The sequence below is a fragment of the Cyprinus carpio genome, chromosome A19 (genome assembly GCF_018340385.1).
Source record: "Cyprinus carpio isolate SPL01 chromosome A19, ASM1834038v1, whole genome shotgun sequence".
Lineage (NCBI taxonomy): Eukaryota > Metazoa > Chordata > Actinopteri > Cypriniformes > Cyprinidae > Cyprinus > Cyprinus carpio.
The window spans coordinates 9,588,420-9,609,099 of record NC_056590.1 but is presented as its reverse complement, the minus strand read 5'-3'; the positions used below and the strand labels follow the sequence as shown (position 1 = coordinate 9,609,099).

The 20,680-nt window shown below is 36.6% G+C and overlaps 1 protein-coding gene and 1 pseudogene across 1 annotated transcript; one reads left to right on the top strand and one right to left on the bottom strand.

The window, feature by feature from the left end:
* The first annotated feature begins 697 nt into the window (after nucleotides 1–697).
* On the top strand, nucleotides 698–8,430 carry LOC122148779 (protein eva-1 homolog B-like). Its single transcript, XM_042776277.1, has 3 exons — nucleotides 698–1,020; nucleotides 5,169–5,298; nucleotides 6,147–8,430. The coding sequence occupies exons 2-3, from the start codon at nucleotides 5,232–5,234 to the stop codon at nucleotides 6,569–6,571; spliced, it is 492 nt and encodes a 163-aa protein (XP_042632211.1). The 5' UTR covers nucleotides 698–1,020; nucleotides 5,169–5,231; the 3' UTR covers nucleotides 6,572–8,430.
* Nucleotides 8,431–8,891: 461 nt separating this feature from the next.
* LOC109060974 lies at nucleotides 8,892–16,273 on the bottom strand (annotated as a pseudogene).
* Nucleotides 16,274–20,680: the final 4,407 nt, after the last annotated feature.

The window sequence follows — 20,680 nt, the reverse complement described above, 5'->3', positions numbered from 1 at the left end:
TAATGTGTGTGTGTATATACAAGACCATTTGAAACTATAACAGTTATTTTTGTATGTTTTTTTTTGCGCTTTCTTTGAAATAAAAATAAATAAATTATATTTTGTTTTTTTAAGCAAAAGACATTTATTTATGTATATTTAATTAATTTTAGAGTGGCATTTGTATTGTATCTTTCTAGAAGTTATCCTGACCATTGTCACCTTAAGCTGCTCATTAGGGTTTGTATGGTATGTTTTTGTAAAACTGATTCTGTTTTTTTTTTTTTTTTTATTATCTTCATAATTTCATTTTATTTTTCTTACAGTATAAATGGAGCTTGAATTATACAGCCTTCATATATTAGAATCATATATTAAGATATATATCGTATATTAGGATCTTTTGCAAGGGGATCATCATATTTTGGGCATTAAAAAATATTTTTGAGACCACTATATAGCGTATAAACAATACTAGACCATACAGTCAAACTATATTTAAGTTGCTACATTTAGTAAAGCATCTATACTCTGTCTGAGCTTGAAAATGAGGTGTATGTTTTTCTGTGGTTTACACACCCACACAACACACTCAAATATACATGTGTGGACCTGAAGAAGAGGTTTACACTGATCTGGTGACCAGTGGGCGTGAAATGTGGATCGCACTGCCATCCCGAGGGTGTAAATTCTAGTCTCATGTTGTTTGCCCCTCCCTGACTCTATTTTCCCCTCTGACAGGAAACACCTCCCTCTGCCCAAACTGCTTTCCAATGGTCTGGTCCCAGTGAGAGAGCCACTGTGTATGTGTGAGCACAGAGGACTGCTTCTGCTGCTTCTCCTGATGTCAGGCACAGACACGTGTGAGTAGACAGACAGAGAGAAAGAAAGAAAGAGTGTGTGCTTGGAGCTCAAGCACCTCTCAGTGTTTTGTGTTCCCACTTCATCAGCCAGTGTATGAGGTCACTGCACCTCTGGATACGGGACTCATCTTTCCCCCACCAGGACAATCTGGACAGAAACGATGGTTCATTAGAAAAGGTAAGAAATTATATACTTCAATATTGTTAAAAGGATAAAACATCAAAACATTATTAAGCTTGTGAAATTGTTCAAATATCAGATAAAGTGTAACATGGCTGGATTATTTTAGTTAAGAGCTTGCTGTTACCTTTAACCAATTGGAGATTTTTGTCTAGCAAAAAAATATAACTGGGTGAAAAATCCCACAGATTTAAACTGAAGGAGTGACTCTAGTCCCATCAACCATAAAACCTTAATATCCCCATATAAACCATATAAAAACCAGATTATCACTATATACTGTAAATCATATAAAAACACAGAATATCACTGAGACTTAAGGTTGGACTCTTCTGACCCTAGTAACTGCATATCAAATCAACCACAAAAACCTAGCAACTGCATAGCAACATATTTGTAAATGCATAACAATGCCCTAGCAACCACCCCCAGCAACTGTGTGGAAACAAACTAGCAACTACAACAGCCTAGAAATTGCACAGCAACACATTAACAATTGCATAGCAATGCCCTAGCAACCACCCATAAGACCTTAGCAACTGCATAGCAATGCCCTAGCAACTATCCACAACAACCTAGCATAGGGTAGAAACAACCTTGCAATCACTCATCAACCTAACTGCATAGCAACTCATTAGCAACTGCACAGCAATGCCCAGCAACCACCCACAACACCCTAGCACCTACATTGCAATGCACTAGCAAAGACCCACAACATCTTAGAAACTGTATAACGACACCCTAACTAACCCTAATCATTCAACCTAGAAATAGCATAGCAAATCATTAGCAACTGCATAGCAACACCCTAGCAACTGCGTCGAAACAACCTAGCAACCACCTACAACATCTTAGAAACTGCATTGCAATGCACCCACGACAATTTTCGGCAGCTAATGTAAATAATGACACTATGTAATACCCCTTGAAAAAAAAAAAGATGCTCTTAAAGTTTGGATCTTATATGATAGGAGACTATGCAGAAAAGCCTGAGCTCAGCGGGTTCTGCTGCTACATGCCCTTCTGCAGGTTTGCTCTTCTGGGAAAGGCTCTGACAGGTGTCTGATGGTATGTTCGAGATGTTTTGTCCTGTGTCGAACTGCCGATGACTCACGGCTGTGGGGCAGAACGCAGGACACTTAGTCTGTCTGCTATGCTGTGTCACTAACAGGAATATTTTTGGAACTTGTGGCGTACGTCCCACGCTAATTGGTACTTGGAGCAGGACTTGACGATGTTTATAAGCTTCTGGTGTAATCTCATATTCCTGGTATCCTCCTGTTTGTCGTTTGTTTGTGTGAGAGAATGTAGTTTGTGTTTGCTAAACCACACTGGAGGGGCTTCACAGCAAGACAAGAACACCTGCTTGCATTTAAACATTTAATTCCTTTAAGTATTATGAATATTTTATTGTTTAAATTTGCTCTTATGCTAATTATGTTTATATAAAGTATTATCATTTACAGTGAGTAAAGAAAAGAATCATCTCCCTTTAAAATAATCACATTTTACAGCTCTTCATTCATAAATCAACACTTACTCAGAAAAATAAATAATAAATAATAAAAACAGTGCAACTTATGACATCCAAGTGAAAGATATAACACCAACATATCAAAAAAAAAAAAAACAGTTGGAAGAAGGATCACCCTCCTCCTAAAAATGACTTGTAAACTCAATCAAGTGTAGCTCATCACCTTCTCAATGGCACACAAAGCCATTTGGCACACAACTGTGCTCATTTTGATTCAAAATGTGGTCATTTTAAAGGGGGGTGATTATTATCTATACCCACTGTATAGTATTCTAATGATCATGTATTATAGCATGAATATTTAAAAATGACTACTAATAACGTTTTATGCATATAATATTCAATATAATACTTAACATGATATTAAATAATATGGTATAATAAAATTTTATATACTGTATATATATAATCTTGTCATCTTCATCTGTTTATTATATTCAATTACATATATTATAGTTATTGCCATTATTATAATATGATGTTGTTAATTATATCCATATCTAAACATTCTTCATCGATTAATATTATTATTATTATTATATTCTGTAATATTTATATAATCATATTTTGTTTAAAATTTGCTCTTAATTTGGTCATTGTTTATTTAAATATTATACTTATTACTGTTATACATAAATGTTTTTAAATTATTATTAATAATAATAATTGTTAATTATGTAATTTATAATATACTGATATATATGCAATTTAATAATATTGCTGCTACTAATAATAATAATAACTGTTAACCAGCTATTAACTAATAATAAATAATAATTATATTGTATAATTAAACATTAATACATATTATGGGCTAATTATAATCATCATCACCATCATCACATTATTATTATTATTGTTAATATTATTATATTTAATAATATTGTATTATTATATTACAGTTATTATTATTAATAATAATAATAATAATCGGTATTAGTTTTATGTTCAATTTTATATATTTATAAAATAAAATAAGAAACAGTTATCATGACGATAATTTGATAATGATCCTAATTCAGTTGTGTAAAAATGAATGAGAAAAGTTTGAGTATGTTGTGATCTTATTTTGATATTTTTGTCTTATGAGATTTCTGATGCAAAAAGAAAAGGGGTGTCCTTTACTCTGTATACCAAAAATTGTCTTAATTGTGTGTATTTATTAGTATTGACATCTGAAATGATAATTGAAATCCCACATAAGTGAGAGCTACATTAAGTTAATGAGCTATGAAAGATCAGCAACCTCTGAACAGCAAAATATTACTTCAGGCATCTGTGAGGGAATTAGTAGACATTTTGACCAATGGAATGCTGCATAAATACAAAGAGTCACGGTCAACAGAACATAATGTGCTTCACTCCAGTGTACTTAAATCTGTACCCTCGTTCTGCCAAGAGCGTGGCAGATAAGGATCAGGGCGGCTGAGACTTTGGGCGTTTGATGGCGTAGATTTAAGTTTGCTGTAATTACAGGCCCCAAGAGGAAACAAACAGGAAGACAATAACATGGCACCTCTTCCGTGGTCCCGGCATGGTCTCAGCGCCTGCGGCTTTTATGGTGTGGACCCACACAGGGAGTCACCTCATTTAAAGTCTCATGCTTTTATCTTTTCCTCACTTGGGCCGGAGGAGATTCTCGCCAAGGACACATCCAGGACTCGTCCGGCTCCAGCTTGGGAAATCCAGATGTTCAGCTTTAATTCTCCCCCTCCTCTTTTCCATCTCGGAGAGAGTGACACAAGCTGGATCCCTCCCAGTTTCCCAGGGAAGAGTCCCACGCAGACCCTGAGCAGCATGTGAATGTCTTCACAGTATCTCGGTTTCTGTGGGAAAAATGGGAAAATCTGTCTGGGAGCAAAGAGTGAGATACGGGTCAATGCAATAACTACAACAGTTTCAAATGGCCTGTGTGGAAAGAGACTGATATAATGTTGCTTAATGGCATAGTTAGCGCAATTTCAGCCTCAGTGTCCAAAATAAATAAATTAGAGCCTATTTGTCTAGTTATGCATAGAAGGGTATGTTGTTTTAGCTGTTCTTGCAGTGCTAAAGCAAGCATCACTGTTGGTTTTTCAAAAGCCCTAACATTAAGTATTAATCTTTGCATGCAACTCAACATTGTTTGTGCTACGAACATGAATGATAGCCTACCTAAAATCAGCAACTAATCAGGGGCAAGTTGCATAAACATAAGAACTAGTATATTTAAGAAAAGTTATGACCATTCTTAAAGAAAAAAGATGACTAGCAACTGCATAGCAACCATCTAAAACACCCCAGCAATCACTCAACACACCATAGCAACAAACCATACCATCCGAGCAACTGAACATCATACCAACTGTATAGTAAACACCCAGAACACCCTAGCAAGCGCATAGCAACCACCCAAAATATCCTAGAAACAACTCAGAACACCATAACAACTACATAGGAACTAGCAACCACTCAAAACACTATTGCAACTGCAAAGCAACCACCCAGAACACCCTAGCAACTGCATAGTGATGTGTAGGCCACCTGCCACAACACCCAAACGTTTGTATCAGGTTTTTTCTTAAACATATGACTGCTGTCTCTGAAATATATGTATTTTGTTCTAACACAGGGGTCAAGCTGAAGGTCAAGGTGAGAAAATAGAGAAGAAAGCAAAACATATGATAAAGCCAACATGAACCCCATACGCAAAGACATGGAGCTGCTGAGTAACAGCATGGCTACATACGCCCACATAACAGGTATAAGAGCATTCAACACAAACAACTCATTACTGCCCAGGTTAAGAAATCAAGCAGTGAAAGACAGATGGCTGAGCACTTTATTTAGATTTGGTTTGGTTTTGTTGAACTTTGTGCCCCGTCACACTTCTGACCCCAAGAACAAAATAACAACCAATTCCATGAACTTTAGTGTTCAGTTTGATTTGGCTTCACACATATGACTTCATGAGAAATGGCATAAATGTTCCTAAAGACTTTTCTCTTTTTCTCTGGGGTTTAATATTTTTCTTTAGTGTCAAATCAGTCTATAAAATTGTAAAAAGTTATGAAATTTACTCTACATTGCATCTTCAATTTACTATAAATTTAGAAATGTGTATGTATACACACACACACACGCACGCTCAAAAGCTTGGGGTCATTAGTTTTTTTTATATGGCTTTATTCAGCAAGGATGCATTCACTTGATCAAATGTGACAGTAAAAACATTTATAATGTTACAAAAGATTTCTATTTCTAATAAATGTAATGGTTTTCAACATTGATAATAATAAATAATGTCTCTAGAGCACCAGATCAGCATAACAGAATGTTTTGTGAAGGATCATTAGAACAGAAAAACAGAAAAATAATATTAATATAAAAATAATATAAAACTGTTGTTACTGTATTTCTGATCAAAGCCTTTGTAAGCATAAAATACTTTTTTCAAAAGCATTAAAAAAATCTCACTGACCCTGAAAAATACATTATTTTTTATTAATATCACGTTTAATATATTTATTAATATTATTTCTTTCTTTGATTTTGGGATGAAATATGACGTGGACATGTTCTTGACCATTTTCCTTTCCTTTGAACACAGAGAACATGGAGAGCTTCGCGCTGTACTTCATGTTGGGCGTGTCTTCAGGTCTTCTGCTGGCCCTGGTCCTCCTCATACTGGGCATCGCCTGCCGACCACGTTCAAAAACAAAAACACCCTCCTCACCGGACAAGAGACGACTGAAAGAATCCAGCGAGGAGGAGGAAGACAAGGGAGAGGACCAAAGTGAGGAAGGAGATGACGAGGACCTAGAAGTCCCAGTGGTTTCAGTGAGTCCCATGAGTGATCTGACCCAGTTGAACGGAACCATTAAGAGTGTGAATGTGTTTGCTTCAGCGGAGGAGCTGGAGAGAGCCAGGAGACTGGAGGAGAGAGAACGGATCGTCAGGGAGATCTGGAGGAACGGACAGCCGGATATACTTGTCACCGGCACAGGCACACTCGGACGAGTTCACTATCTCTAGCAGTTTTTTTTAATCTACTGGACGCAGTTGTTTCATACAGATATGGAATGCACCTGGACATTTATCTGAGCAATAGATTTGGGTGTAACGTACCTTTAAAATGGTAAGGATTGAGTACACTCTTAAAAATAAGGCTTCCAAAGGAAGATGTTACAGCGATGCCATCAAAGAACTTAAAATAAAAAAATGTCCTTAATGTGAAGAACATTTTAATGATCTAAAGAATTTTTTTTTTCATTTTTCACACAAATAACCTTTAGTGCAATGGAAAGTTTCCATGGATGTTAAAGGTTCTTCACTGAGCAACTGATGCCAGTAAAGAAGCTTTATTTTTAAGTTGAATTTTATCTGCATTATCTGTTTTGAAGTTGTTTTCACAACCCCTTGCTAATCTTCTAAATTAGTAAGTTTTGATGAATCCATTTATTTTTTTGCATTTTTATATCTATAAATACATTTTAGCACTTAACTTTGTATATATACTGTATTTTCTACATGAAAATAAAACCAAAGATTTTCACCCAATTCAGTGCATTATAAATGAGAAAGTGACAGTCGTGTCAAGAAGACACATTCCAAAGGAAGAGGCAGCCTTCACCTTCCATTAATGCCTGTTCACAATAAGAACTATAACTATATTAGAGTCCACACCAAACTCACAGTAAAATAGTTTTTTATAAGCATGCAGTGCAGTTATGTTGCCTACTGCTTTAAAACAACTAAGAAAGAAATGTGGTTTTGCAACGTACATACAGTTGCTTTAAAGCAGGGGTTTCTAAGTTTCCAACCCTAATCAAACACACCTGAACCAGTTAATCAAGGTCTTAGGTAAACTTCCATATTCTCATAAAACAATTTATAACTTTCTGTATCGTTATGTTAATCCACGTCAAAAAGTAGACCCCAACGAAGAGGATAATTTAGTCAAATTTACAGCTCAAATAACACAATTTACAGATAAGAAATAACAGGAGGCAAAGAAAACATTTATGCTTTCAAAACCTCTATAATTATTTAAGTCTTTGATCTTAAAAATTCCTTCTTTTTTTTGCCTTCCAATACTATACTAAGCATCATCAAATGGATGTTCTTTGCAAATGTAAAAACCAACTGAAAAACACAAATTAAGAATCTTAAATGCACTTTACTCACTGCTTCATCTGTTGCTCTAAATCAAGTGTCTAATCCTGCTTCTGGAGGGCCTCCTTCACGCAGAGTTTAGCTCTTATCTTAATCACACACCTGAACCTGCTGTTCATGATCTTCAGGATTGGACACACTGAACCTTAAAATGTGTAAAAACACACAAACAGTCCTGTAGCAGTTCAAAGTAGTTAAGCAAAAAATTATACACATTGTGAATTTTATCATTAAACAGCTTACATCACATTGTGTAATCTGTATTACCTCTTCATAAAAATCACTAAAAGGCTCCAGCTGTTGAGAGCAGCTGTTCAAATAATGTGTCTTACAAGGCCAATGCAACTCGAAACAAAAACAAAATGAAGACGGGTTTTATTTCAAATTCACCATGGAGACTGAAAGCACAGAGTTAAAAGATTGTAAATGTTAACAGAATGTTGAGTCACAGCATTACAATGTCACAAAGCAGAAAAGAGCGCAGCCAAGTCCCCCAGTTACATGCTTACAGCACAGCGTACAGAGATCAATGGAAGAAAAAAACACATGATCTTAACATGCAGCATGAACTATTTTATTATTTGTTTGATAAACACAATAATGCAATAAATGCATCATTAAAAGTTTTATCTTGCATGTTATGTTATCTACAATTTAAAATCTGATGAATGAGCTTTTTTTTGTTGCTCAAAATATAAAAAAAAATCTGTTGTACGCTTCACAAAGTAAGTGGACTATTTTTTTTTTGTCATTAGTGGCATAATTTATGGGAAGAAAATGAAAATTAATTAAATTGGATTAGAAACAATTGGATAGGAAGAATGAATCTGTACATTTTTAACAGAGAATTTTCTAGAGAAAATCGGCCCAGTACACAGTGTATTGGTCCACAAGGGATATGCTCCAATGAGACTGAACCATACACCAAAAGGGAAGAAATATAAAAGATTTTATCATGTATGAATTACTTTACATGCAATTCCAAAAAGGGGGGAAACCTACTGAAAAAAAAGGAATCATAAAACTACAGTTACATCCAAGGCACAAGTGCACAGATTTATTGCACTTTTTAAATGAAAATGAATTCATTTCAGCCACCAGATGGCTAAATTTATATTTTCAAACACCACCAACAAGACAAACAGGGAAAAAAAAAACAACTGAAAAATAATAGCAGGGCTTTACAATCCAACATCTGAACACACAAGGATGCATTGCTCACAAGGGCTCTCGATGAGCTAGAGACAGAGAACAGACACAAATGATGCGAATCAGTCTATGGCTTGGAAGCAGTGTTTTCCCCAGACTTGTCGTCATCTTTGTGGTCTCCGCCTCCATCTCCCATGTCTCCCTCTTCAGCATTGCCCTGGAACATGTCGTGGGTCCACTTGGGGCTGCCGCTGCTCTTGCGAATCATGAGGGTGCCCCTGCCGCGTGGGTAATTCCCTCTGCCGCGCCCCCGAGTGTCCACCCACTTCATCTCCCCCTCCTTGTCCCGGTCATCATGCTGCAGTTGAATGAGAGAGAAGTATATTTAAACTCTCCTACTGGCCACTATGCAGCTTATACTGTCCCAAAATTGCTAATTTCTACAGGAAGAGACTGTCTGTGTGACATGGGAAGCAACCAACCACCAGTTTTTGTTTTCAGCGTGACATTTACGGGGGGGGGCATGTGCGCATCTAAGATCAATGTTAGCACACCTGGAAATATTTCCGACTCTTGGGGGTATATTCGGGGTCCCTCTCCTCGTCTGGGGGCCGTGAGGGGCCACCCATATTGGGAGGGTTGTTATTGGTGTTGTTGCCTGGGTAATTTCCCCGGTTCCATCCTCTTCCTCTCACTCTCAGCTGCAAAGAACAAATACAAGGGAAAAAAAACATATCAACTGAGAATAGAGGAAAAACACCTGAGATATATGAGACCTAATTCAGAACACAAATATAAAAGCACCAACGTGGATGGAACTTGGCAAATTTTGGATGAATAAACCATCCGTCTATAAACTTCATCTTCAGAGCTGCTCTGAGAGTTCATTTTACCAGCATTTCTCCATTTCATTTGATAAAAAAAGTCTTTACTTTCAAACCCAAAAGTAACATTTTCAACTACTTGTGTGTGTGTATACACATATATATATATATACACACAAATATATATATATTCTATATATATATATATATACATATATATATATATATACACATATATATATATATATATATATATATATATATATATATACACACAAATATATATACACATATATATATACACACACACAATTGGACAGTAGAACACTTCTCAAAATAATAATATTAATAATAATACAATGTATTAGAGCATTTTTAATATCACAATTTTCTGTCCATGTTTTAATTTAAACAGTAAACCTTAATTATCAAATTTCAATTTAATTACATTTTAAAAGATTTACAAGTTCACTTTTATTTAATTGCCACTACATTTGATAATGAATTTGTATTAAATCATAAAACAAAATCCAGAAAAATATTTTTTTTTATTGCTAAAATTAAGTTATGACAATTCAATTAAATAATTTAAATATAAAAAAAATTAAATTAAAGTTTTATGAATTCAATAAATTCAAAGACATGCTTCTTGATTTTTTAAACAAACTATTTAAACAGATTTTGTGAAGAAAGCAAACCCTAATAAGCTGCATACCTAGGTTTCTTTGAAGACTTGAAGTTTGACAGTAATCAACGATAAATACATAAAGAAACAAATTCCATCTGTATCTCATCAATGATCAATAGGTCAATGTCACAGAGAACTGTAGGATACTTACAAATCCCCGATCGTATCCCCCATGACCTCTGTCATATCCTCCTCGGTCATATCCTCCTCTGCCCCTCTCAAAACCCCTGTCCATGTGGCCCTCATAGTCCCGGGGGCCGCGATCCATGGGCCCTGGGTAATCCCTTGACCCCAGACGGGCCTTGTTAAAACCCCCTCCTCCCTCCATGTGCTCCTCTGGATGGTACTCTTTCACTCTGTACATACGAGGGGAGGGAGAAGAAGAGGAAGAGGAGGAGGAGGAAGGAGAGCAGTCTCGCTTCTTTTTGCTTTTCCTTTAGAATAAGGGAGAACAGAGTGAAAAAAAAGGTTAAAGTTAGGTTAAGGTTTTAGGCTGTGCTTTTGTGTAAATTAAATTCTACATCAGAGCCACTTTGCCATCTGTGGGAGCTGTATGAGAATAAACCCCCAATGTAACACCATCTCTGCACTATTAAGTTAAACAGAATGAAAAACTGATGTGACACTGTGGCCTGTTTGATTTTGAACAGTGAGCTTCAAATTAAGAAAAACCGACCTGCTTTTGTACAAAGTTGTAAAAAATAAATAAATAGCCAACATAAGACTGAAATTATCTACAAAATTTAAACAGAGTCTGTACATTTTCCTGAATTAGAATATTAGAATCATAGAATTACTGGAATTTGAATGATGCAACATTTAAAACGTTAAAAAAATTATACAGTACTTCCTCCCAAACACTAACTACATAAAGTGTTCAACTGTGAATGAAAACTGGTAAGTTAAATCAACATTCAATCATCAAATCATTATAGTCTAGAAAATGAGCACAAGACTTAAACAACTTGACCCAGGCTCAAAAATAAGAGTACCATTCAAACATTATTCATGAACATACTTTGATTTCTTGTGTTTGGAGGATCTGTCAGGGGAGAGTTCATGGCTGGGCGTGCGTGAGCCAGCCGAACTCTTTCCTCCCTCTCGTTTAGGGTTCTTTTTACGGCGCTCAATATCCAAGCGAAGGTCCAACGAATCGCCATCATGCCTTTTACCATGATCCTGTAGAGACACAATAACGTCCAAAATAATTAACACATTTTCTTTAATCAGTGTAAACAACTAAAAATAAGTGTCTTGAACTACAATGTGATTTCAACTAAATTTCAAGCTTAAAAGGACAGTTCATCCAAAAAAGAAATTGAACTCATCTACCTCAAGTGTTTACAAACCTATATGACTGTCTTTTTTTTTTTTTTCACAAAAGATTGTTTAGTAGAATCTCTTCTCAGTAATCTGTTTTCCAAACAATGAAAGTTAAGATTGACTATTTAGTTTGGACTTCTTTCTATTGATTTCTGTAGCTCGACAGCAGTCATCCTCATTCATTTTCTTTGCACAAAAGCAACATGTGAGAGATTCAGATAAACATCTGATGTTTGCAAGAAAAAGTCATACAGACTTGAAAATGAGTTTCATTTTTGTGTGAACTAACCCTTAAATATGAATTTATTATTAATTTAGCGTTAACCTAGGCACAAGAAGAAAATACCACACACTGAAATGGCAGATACTTATGGCAATGAAAGTCAAAACCCAGCTGACAGACTATCTATTGGCAATCTTGAAGAATGACCTAAATTCAATCCTCATTTTTTATTTAGTCACCCTCTATGACTTTAGTGTTGGCTGATGTTGGCCAAGTTTTAATGAAACCAATGAAATATTTGTGCGATTTTAAGAAGTAATCTGATCACCCACTGAAAATGTGACAGACTTTGACATTAAAACGTGAGACTTTGACAAAAAAAAAAAAAACGAACCAAAACAAAAAACGCACAGTTCTCATGAGAAAACAGCATGCTCCATGCTTTCCCAATACTGATTAGTACTGAGCCTCACTTTTCTGGTTTTAAGAACACATTTGCGAGGAGATATACTTACTATTGCATTGGTTAGTGGTCCAGTGAAAGGCTTGGACAGGATCAATTGTCACTTCCTTTTGATTAGCCATTTTGTATGGTCAAGTATGTACCCATGATTAATCATATGACAAACGCTGGAGGCTGAGAGCGTAATGCTCAGTAATACAAGACTGAGTTTGGGGTTCTTGTGCATTATCATTATACATCTCATAGCACATTTCTGCTGTTTCAGCTGGTACACATTTGGGCAGGAATTTCAGATTTGAAAACTCTCTGTGTCACCTTGTAGCTGCTCTCTTCGAAATCCTCAAACACGTGAGAGTGCTTCTTAAAAGCACTGGGAGACACATCGATTCGCCTGTGGAAGAGCATGCAAAAAAAAAAAAAAAAAGATTAAGAGAGGAACAAGGCATCTTATCCATAATAATCCACAAAAGCATTTGGAGATACATGAGTGGAATGCAGACCAGAAAACAAATACACCTACCTGTGGATCTCAGGACTCTTCCTCGGCTTCATCATTTCCTTCTCTGCAGCTTTTCGTTGGTATAATCCAAATCGCTCATTCAGAGTTAATCCAGATGATTGGAAATGTTGAGCTACATTCACAAGACAGAAAAACAGGTAATTTCTTGCATGCCACCTTTTTAAAATGTTCAAATATGAAGACAAATTATTTGAAGTACACTCCACCCCCCAAAAAGTCCTAGTTCTGCATCTTGAAGCACCTCAAAGCACAAAGTGGAGAATTAAAATTAAGCATTGCACAACCAGCTTAGTCTGGAATTACCTTTAATATGATGTACTATGGTGACTATATGTTGAGCAAATAGCTCTGATGGGCTCCTGCGAAGCTGAGCAGACTGAATATGCTGGAAGATCGAGCGAAACTCCTCCTGATCTTTTTTACCAGGGTGCACAAGATCCTGTGACAAACGTCTTTCTTTAGCTAATGCACCTGATGAGCTGAGGGAAAGAAGTGAGAGTCATACATGTACCCAAATGCCATTAAAAAAATTATAATAAATAAATAACTAAATAAAAAACAGCAGTACATGTAAATTCAAATACATACCTTTCTCCATCATCAGTGAATGCCTTTATACTGAAATTAAACTTTGGATCTTTCTTCGAGGATTTAGCTGGGGGCGAGGCCTCTCTTCCAGCTGGAAACAGCAGCCTGCCTCTATTCTCTGATACTCTCGATGGTGATGAAGAAGATGGGCTGATCCTGCTTTTTTTCTTTTCTTTCTTCTTGGAGGCCTTCTCTTCTTTTCTAGATGCATGCTTCCGACTGCGATAAAGTTCCTCGTCCAGTTCCTCCTCAACATCTTCATCCCTCCTTGATGAATCTTTGTTGGACAGATAGATGGAGTCATCCCATTTCCCGAAGCGCTCTTCGGTTAAGTCCCGCATTGTGACAATGGTTTTGTCCTTATACTTGGATTCCTCCTCAGTCTTCCTGTCTTTCATTTCTTGGCGATACTCTTCTTCCTTGGCATCCAGAAACGGAAGTCCTTTGTCAGTCTTTGAGCCATCATAGCCGGATTCGGACGCGTCGAAAACCATTCTCAACTTACTGCCGCTCTTCTCACTGTCTGCATCTCCCAAGCTTAAAGTCTCACCCCTGCCATTATCCCTGTCTGATAAGGGCTTTTTCTTTTCTGCCAAAAACCTGAGGTGAACGATCACAAGTTAATCATATTTTCTAACATCAAGGAGCAGATTGTATTAAAAAACATTTACATTTTCCAACCAGCATAACCTTTAACAGCAAGAAAAGAAAGGTTACTTACAACAAACAACAGTTAAGACATGCGCAAACTTATGGCTCAACTTTTCAGCAATGCAGACACGACTAACCAGGATGGGTTTTTATTCCATACTTACATCATTATAACTTTATCTCCTAAATTACGGGATTGCAAACAACCTCATAGCACAGGTAAAGGCCCATTTGTGACATTTGAGTTTGAAATTGGTTTCCATTATAAGCTCTATTCTTCCAAGGTTCTTTGTTGCTGTACAAGGACTAAACACATTTGAGAGAATGATGATAGATTAAAAACTTCCTGGAGGACAAAAGAAAAAGAAGGAAAATATAAAAATCGAAAGCAAAAACATACTTTTTGAAAGCGGTCGAGATGGAGGCTGATTTGTCTTCGGTCTTCACGTCTTCCTTTGCGAAGAACCCGAAGCCAGGTGAGGTTGACGTCTTTGCCAGTGGACTTTTACTGGCAGGGCCGATGCTTCGCCACATTGGTCCACCATTGCCGGAACCTCCGGAAATGGACACTTTGACCTCAGTCTGACCACCAGCAGACGGGGCATTGCGTTTGGGGCTGGTGTCGTAGTCAGCTAGGCATTCCCACTTGCTACTGTGTTCCTCTGGGGTGCTTCCTGTAGGCTTGGGTGATTCTTTGCTGGCTCCCTTGCTCTCCCCCGGTGAACCCCTTTCTTTGTGATCTTTAGAATGGGGTCGTCCAGTGCTAGAGTTGCGTCGATGTGGGGACGAGGAGCGGGAGGAAGAGCTGGAATGCCTGGAATGCACAGACGATGATCTATCGGAATGGCGTGAGCGGCTTCGGCTTGCTGATCGTTTCCGTGGTGTGTGGGAACGCGAGCGCCCCCTCCTAGGGCTGTATGAGTGGTCGTACTGCTGCTGCTGCTGGTCTCTATGGCCGTGCCAGTTGTTGGAACGGTAACCATAGTTGCTGCCACCTCTATGATAGTTACCTCGTGGGAAATAGCCACGCCCTCTGCCCCGGTACTGAAAGGGTCTCCGGTAGCCACGGAAACCACGGTTATACCCACGATTGTTCTGGTAATCTCTGGAAGGATAGTTCCTCTCCCTGCTAGGCGAACGGGATCTTGATCTAGAGCTAAAGGACAAGAAAGATGGAAATTCAAAGCACAGAAAGAGGAATACAGGAGGATAAGAGAGAGAAAAAGAGAGAAAGAATGCAGTTATGATTCATGACCACTTGATGGCGCTACAGAATCAATAATCACACACATGGCAAATGAGCAACTTCTTCCCTTGACAAAGTGTTAAATCACTTCCTGTAAATTTTGCAACGGATGCTACTCTTACAACCCTTTTACCACTGACTAAAAGATTACACCGCCTAAAAGTATGTCTTCATCACAATCTTCTCAAATTACATATGGAAATTTCATATTAAAAAGAAAATGCAACTTGAATTCATTACCTAAACTTGGTAATGCATAAAGTTAGACGTATTTAGAGCTTAACTACAGGCACCATGGTCCAAATTCACCAGACTAAACCAACATTTGCTAACATGAAAATTTCTTACCGTTTGTGCTTTTTCATTGGAAAACTGATTAAGAATATAATTTACCGAGAAGCATAACGACACGCTAAGCCACATGCAGCGGAAAGAGGTAGTCACGACAAAGAAAAGAAAACCGTTTTGAGCCTAGCGCTCGCAGGAGACGTAAAAAAAAGGGGTTGGCTGTTAGAAAAGAAGAGAAAGACTTAGAGGAGGAGCAATTGCCAGGAAACGATGGTATCTTATTTAAGTGCTATTCGAATATTCATTGACTTTGAGTCAAGGGTAGAATAAAGCGCTCAGACGCAGCTGTTTCTAAACTGAGCTATGACATTATAGCAGTTTAAAATAACCAGATTTCTTGTTTTAAAATTCTATTCCAACTAACACTTTGTTGCAAAAGGAAGTGGTTGGAATCTGTTCTATTTGTCTACCTGTAACGACGCTTTCTGGACCTTGAACGGGAGTGACTCCTCGAGTGAGACCGTGTGTAGGACCGTGATCTAGACCTGGACCTGCCGGGAAGCAGAATTCGGGGGCTTGGACATCTTTATATTCACAGTATCTGAAAAGAGAAATCGCATGAACACAAGGCTGTCACACTCGTACAGTAATACAGAATATGGAGAAAAGTCCCCTAAAAATAAACAAACAATTAAATCTTTATGAAATTTAAAAATAAAAAAAAAAGAATGTAATTTGATCTGAACCGTGAGATTTGTGATCCACTGAACCACTAGTGAACTACCTCTAAGTGAACAAGAACTGATATGAAGAACCAACTTTTAATTGCTGTTTTGTTACTGCTTGCTTTTTTTTCTTCTGATTGTTCCTGGTCAAAAATAAGCAGTCTCTACGTGACTTTGCAGTGGTGTAAAACAGTGGTTTTACAACATAGTAGCTACTATTTATAGATTACCGTTACCCCTTCAATAAACTACAGCAGTCCTGATCCGTGTCACCTGAACTAACTCCTGCTTACGGTAACGGATGCAACTCCAATACATTATTTGTCTTCAAACATACGTGCCTGGTTTCTTACCTGATAAACATTTACGGTAAGTTTTTATTTTTTCCTTGACCCACAATGGATGAATTCTGTGTACCATGTTGACCAGATAAATCAAACATTAACAGAAAACAACTCTTAAAGTATGCAGCAGATGACCACACACACAAAAACACACTGACTCAATGGGCCAGAAAGCAAAGGGTGAAACTGGAGATGCACCGATTGTAATTTTCTTGGCCGATTCCGATTTTTTGTTAGTGTGATCTGCCGATACCGATTTTTGCCGATTCCGATTTTTTCCCCTAAGAGATATAATTGACAGCATATACAAACAAAAATCTACTTTTCTTCAACACAAAGTTTCATAAAAAAAAAAGAAGTCAGTAATAAAATAACAACAAATATTTTTTTTTTTTTTTTGTAATTATATTTGTGCGAACAAAAGCACAAATAAATGCAGCAGAATAAAGAGAGCTATGAAACTAAGTTTTTCAGGTTAAGTAACTTTTTATTCAGGGAAGAAATACTACAGAAATTAAAGTAATCAAATGTATATTTTTTATCAAAAGTCATTTCTGTAGTCTTCATTGTAAAAATTAAATACAAATTAATGCTTATCATTAAAGTTAAAAAACATATTCAGTCAAGAACAGAAAGTGATTTTCTTTGTCTTTTCAGGGCTCCAGACTAAGATTTGAGAGCAGATGTTCTACAGATGGTGGCGCTAGGAGCAAATTTGGTAGCACTGAGGGTGGTGTGCAGGAGTATTAATATATATCATTTAATCATAAAATTACTATTGTTTTGCATTAATAAGTGCAGTTACTAATGATATTTCATGTTAATTTCTTGTTTATTGTTCTTTTGTTAGTTGTTTATACAGATTTGACAGTAAAGCACTAAGCTTGAGTTAAGATGCATACAAAATTTACTTTTATTAACAACAGTAGCAGGTGCAAAATCTACTTTTTATATACAGAAAATGTATATATTCCACTCTTATTAAATTTACTATTATTTTTCTAGCATATGGCACTGACAAACTTCAGTGATTGTGTGTGATTTAGTAGCAAATTGAAGAAAAGTTTGTGACTTATTACTTCATACACACAAAAAAAAAAGTGTAAAATTCTGACAAAATCTGATTTTTTATAATAGTGATTTTATCATTTCAAGACATAGAGAAAAAGTAGAAATGAATGACTTATAAGCCAATAAGTGCTCCTCTGCTGCGGTCTATTGGTTATAATTGTGATTTGATGTATTTTACAATTTTACATAAGTGTCTGTTTACTACAAAGTATATTTTGTTCATCCCATTAAAAATAACATTCAAACTGGATCATTTTAGAGCTTTAAAGTGCTGGAAGCAGTTGTGTGAAATGCTTGAAAGTTATTGAAAAGTGCTTGAATTTCTCTCGCAAAAGGTTGTACAAACCCTGAAATGAATGATGTAATACATTCGACTATTTCTACCACAACACCATAGTTACAGTTACCGCTTCTGGTTTCCTGATTTATGTCAGCACTGTTTACATCAGATTTCTGTGCAGAATTTGAATGATTCTCACTAGATCTCGCTGCAACCTTATCACTGTTCGGCGAATTCAAACTCTTCTCATTGGATCTCGCAGCACTGACGTGTGAGAGAGACAAGTGGTCTTCGGAGAGAAGAAAGCGAGAATGCACAGCTGACGTGACGTTATTGCATGTGCCGCTGGTAACAAAACATCGGCTCCAAATCGGAAAGAAGTGAGATTGATCGGCCGGTCACCGATCATGAGGAAAATCATCCGATTCCGATCCCTGGCCGATCGATCGGTACATCCCTAGGTGAAACAGTTTCAGATTCTTAACCCCTTAACTGTCACCGTCCCACCTGTGGGACGCTTGGCGCACTTTTTTTGTTGTCCTTTTTCTCTATGAAATCTTTTAGTAATCATCATAAATTATATATCATTTGAAAGCTTAGAAGCCATTTTGAAATTGGACATAGTGTTACCATGGAAATGGTACTTTAAAATCTTAAGGCGGTCTCCTCCCCCTTAGTGGGCAGTGTCAAGTGTCATATTACAAAATGCATTACGTCTTTTAGAATCAAAACTTTTTATAATTTTGGCAACAAACATATCATTGGAAAGGTCTGAGTCTCAGGATTCCATATTTGGTGGTTATTTTTAGATAGAAGTAAAATTGACAGAAATCTAGAGAAAAATTCATTAAGCAAAATCCAAAGGAGTTTTGATGGCTCCCAGTGGCTGTTTGTGGTATGACGCCTTAAAATCTCACAGGAAGCTCAATTTTTTTCATATCAACTTCAAATTTGGAACATAACTTATTTAGACAGAAGGCTTTAATTTTATACCAATTTTAGAGTAAAACATGTTATGTAAAATATTTATAATAAATAAAATTTTATTTAACATTTTATTTACAGTACATTTAAACTTCTATAACTTTTTGATACTTTTATTTTTTGAAAAAAAAATCCACTTTTGCCTGCTAATTTTCTTCTTTAAAAAAAGAGACCAACCTTAGGTTTATATTCCAAAGTGTTCATAAATTGCAACAATTTAAGTTTGGATAGTGCACTTTAATGCCTATTTTAAAAAAATGGGGGGTGACAGTTAAAGGGTTAAACACGCATAACCATTACACTTCCTTACAATACTGTGCATATTTTAAGTCCTTTACAATAATGGAATGTTGCATTCAGCCACTTTATTTGCAATATATACAACTGACTCTTGTTTCCATTTCTGACCAGTTTCTGAAAATATGAATATATAGCTCAGAATTGCTTACACTGGCTGGTTAACTATTACTCTATGAGATTTTAACAACTCCAGGTCCTGCTTTTCCAGTGTGTTGCATTTATCTAGTAAGATTAGACGCCTATGTTAATTGATATGAAGCATTTTTCAGTGTGGGATAGAGATCAGGGTGCATCATATAGCATGAAAGATTTGTAAACATAATGTCTATGCATCTGGCAGTCAAATCAGGAACAGGAACAACTGCCAAGCAATTTTCACCCAGTCCTTTGGGGTAAGAAACAGTGCAACCCAACCGGTGCAGCTAGTTTCTAATCTATTCAGGAAATACTAGGGTGAAAAATTTGCATTAATCAAATCATCAGTACAGAGGACACTCACTGGCTGTGTCTCAATATAAACAGCATTTCAGACTCCGTCGATAATACATGAGAAGTTTAATAGCCAATTTACTAGGTTTTGAGACAATTTGAGACGCATAAAATGCTGTCTAGGTAGGCAGCAAACCTGCCTACAGGTTCAAACAGCTGACTAGGTATTGTTTTGCTTCACTTCTTTCATGGTAAGGGTGGAAATAAAAAATGAGTTCAGTACAATAGTCGCATTACTATTGTATCTACATTCAGGATCGTTTTAAAGTTACCACTAACGATATTATAAATATCATTAATCCACCTCAATGAGTTCAGAATACATACAAATCTGGCTGAGTAATTATATCAACAAAAAAAGTAAAACGACAAATTAATTATTATGCTGCCAAAATACACAATGTTATCAAAAATCCAGATAAATTGCTGCTGTTAGCCACTATGCTAACACTAGCCTCATTAGCTCATTTGAAACGGCTTGAAACGCACAGAAGCGGACACAACGACATCAAAATAACACGAAAGAACATTTCTGGGAGAAAACCCAACAGAAAACAACATTATAGTGTTAAAATGTGTAAAAATAAATAAAAATAGACTCACCTGAGGAGCTAGTCAGATGTGATTAGCACGAGCGCACTGAGACGCTGCGCGCACGCGACGGTAGAATAGCGTGTATTAAACGCCAAACGCTGATCGATATACGTCTGATTTTAATTATACTGATCTATTTCGCCCATATAACTTGTATGAGTTCAGTTATGTAAGATTTCTGAGTAATGAAACCGAGAAGTGGCCATCTGGGGGCCTCAG

Excerpts from the sequence above, each read along its gene's own strand:
- LOC122148779 (XM_042776277.1), top strand. The coding sequence starts at position 5,232 with ATGAACCCCATACGCAAAGACATGGAGCTGCTGAGTAACAGCATGGCT. Across the intron at positions 5,299-6,146 it reads TACATACGCCCACATAACAG|AGAACATGGAGAGCTTCGCG; the intron begins GTATAAGAGCAT and ends CTTTGAACACAG.